General features: G+C 42.4%; 1 protein-coding gene across 2 annotated transcripts in view; it reads right to left on the bottom strand.

The window, feature by feature from the left end:
• Positions 1–2,467, bottom strand: part of PAFAH1B2 (platelet activating factor acetylhydrolase 1b catalytic subunit 2) — a 29,642-nt gene that overhangs the window by 7,513 nt on the left and 19,662 nt on the right. The window contains exon 5 of one of the 2 annotated variants that reach the window (XM_015562486.1): positions 2–441. The exons of the other annotated variant lie outside the window; for it this stretch is intronic. Within the exon in view, the coding sequence (XP_015417972.1) occupies positions 163–441 (279 nt within the window). The 3' untranslated portion in view covers positions 2–162. Of the gene's footprint in view, position 1; positions 442–2,467 lie in introns of those variants that run through there. 2 annotated transcript variants of the gene reach the window in all.

Raw genomic sequence — 2,467 nt, 5'->3', positions numbered from 1 at the left:
GACAGGCCCAGGTTCAATCCCTCCTCCCTTTTAAACACTAGATATGAACATCCAGGAACATTCTACAACGCAAAGTGCCTTAGGAAAGAGAAGGATTCCGTAGTGCCAGTGACATAACTGATCTCAGGAAGCGGGGATGCAATGAACACTGATGGGAGCCAGTCAGGCAATGGTGGTTTGCTTCTCCTCAGGTGTTTCCTCCAACAACTGCATGATCAGTTCATGGAGGGGTTTGCAGATCTTTGCGTAGCCCCCTCCTGTGAGATGCAGAAAATCAAACATGTCGTGGCAGGAGATGGCACCGTCCGAGTGCACGAAGCCCCCATCTGTATCCAGGAGCTGAACATTGGCAAGCTTTGGCAGGGAAACCTTGAGGAGCTGGTTCACCTTGGCATTTTTTTGCCTCAAAGGGTTGGGCTTCTCACCTCGAGGTAACAAACCCTGGGGCAGAACAGAGAAGAACAAGATGAGAAGAGGCAGTGCTCTTATTTGGCACTTGCTACACCACTGATTTCTGAAACACTGGACCAGCTTTGGTTTGAATAAAAGTTCTCTGACCATCCCTTCTCAGTCTCTCCAGGAGTTCCTCTTCCTCCGCCTGTCCCTGAATCACTGATATTCTTAGGGTCGTCTCCTTGGCTCACTGTTCTTCCCAGTCTAAAAACTTGGGCCCAGATCTCTCCCTAGAGCTTCAGAACTACATACTGAACATCAGCTACAGAAGCAAACTTGAATGCTCTTGCGGCACTCCCAACTTAACATGCCCAAACTTCCCCCAAACTACGCTCCTTCTACATTCTTTCTATCAATTGATCATTCCAACACCCCCAAGTGTCTCACCCCTCATACCTTACCTATTTATCACATTACTCAGATTTGTATCCTAAACATTTTCCTAATCCATTCTTTTTTCTCCATTCTGATTATATACACTACTATGGCTAGTTGTTCAGACCTCCATTAATGTAAAATCTCCTGACTGGTCTTTCAATGTCCAATGTTGTCTCTCCTTCACATCATTCTCAACAGTCACTAGAATAATCTAGCTCAAATACACATCTATTTGTTAATGCCACATGGAACCTACATGACCGCACATGAGAAACAGGTGGAACAAATGCTGTCTTGATGAATCAGAGACACAAAATATCTGGTAGGTTAAAACAGAGATGTGTCCTAAATTTGTTTTTAACTTATATGTTAATGATCTAAAATACGATTTTCAGATAAAGCAGGTATCTGTCCTTCTATAATAAATAAAAGCCTGGTCTTATATGATAAAAGGAAGGTTTTATCATCTCAAACCAGAAATGGCCTTTAAAAAACGATCAAATCTACTATAAAATTGTCACACATCCCCAACCTTTTAGTTGGTTAATAGCTAATGATGATATCTATTTCTATTACAGAGTATGGTAAGAGGTCTTATTTCACAAAAATAAGATTTTTGTGGGTATTCTATTAAAAGATAATTTTTATTATGCCCAGAGTAAGTACTTGTACATGCCTGTTTTATATATTTTTTTTCCAGCAAAATTTTGGGGCCTTGATTACCAATTTATTGTGTGATTGTATGGTTAGTTCCAAAAGAGAATCATGACTCTGCTACCCTCGTTCATCTTCTTCTATCCTTGTTAAGCGCCTCAAAATGTCACAGATGAGCCCTGGCCGTTGTGGCTCAGTTGGTTGGGCATCGTCCCATACACAGAAAGGTTGTTGGTTTGATTCCTGGTCAGGCTCAATCCCCAATAGGGCATGCAGGAGGCAGATCAATGTTTCACTCTCACATTGATGCTTCTCTCTCTCCTTCCTCCTTCCTTTTTCTCTTAAAAAAAAAAAGTCACAGATGAGGTCATCCTAAATCAGTGATGGCGAAACTATGACATGCGTGTCATAGGTGACACACGAACTCATTTTTTGGTTGATTTTTGTTAAATGGCATTTAAATATATAAAATAAATATCAAAAATATAAATCTTTGTTTTACTATGGTTGCAAATATCAAAAAATTTCTATATGTGACACAGCACCAGAGTTAAGCTAGGGTTTTTCAAAATGCTGACACACCGAGCTCAAAAGGTTTGCCATCACTGTCCTAAACCCTAGTTTATATATGACTGTTAAAAGTATAGGCTGTGCATCCATAGTTAAAGAGGAACAGCTCTCAATGCTGACATATCAAAGCCTGGATGAGATAGAATGAGCAACCAGGAAGAATGGCCACTGAACAATCCTATATAATAAAAGCCTAATATGCTAAGTGTCCGGTTGCCTGTTCAACCAATCAAAGCCACAACCCCGATTGGCCCTGCTCTGTGGGTGATAGAGGGCAGCGCCACAACCCCCACCCCTCCCACAGGCCCTGCTCTGTGTGTGAGACGGGGTAGAGCCATAACCTCCCCATCGGCCCTGCCCTGAGTGTGACAGTGGTGGCGCCCCAACCCCCTGATCCGCCCTGCTCTGTGGG

This window comes from Myotis davidii, unplaced genomic scaffold (assembly GCF_000327345.1).
Source record: "Myotis davidii unplaced genomic scaffold, ASM32734v1 scaffold97, whole genome shotgun sequence".
NCBI classification, from domain to species: domain Eukaryota; kingdom Metazoa; phylum Chordata; class Mammalia; order Chiroptera; family Vespertilionidae; genus Myotis; species Myotis davidii.
The sequence above is the reverse complement of the archived record's forward strand: the minus strand, read 5'-3'. Positions and strand labels throughout refer to the sequence as shown.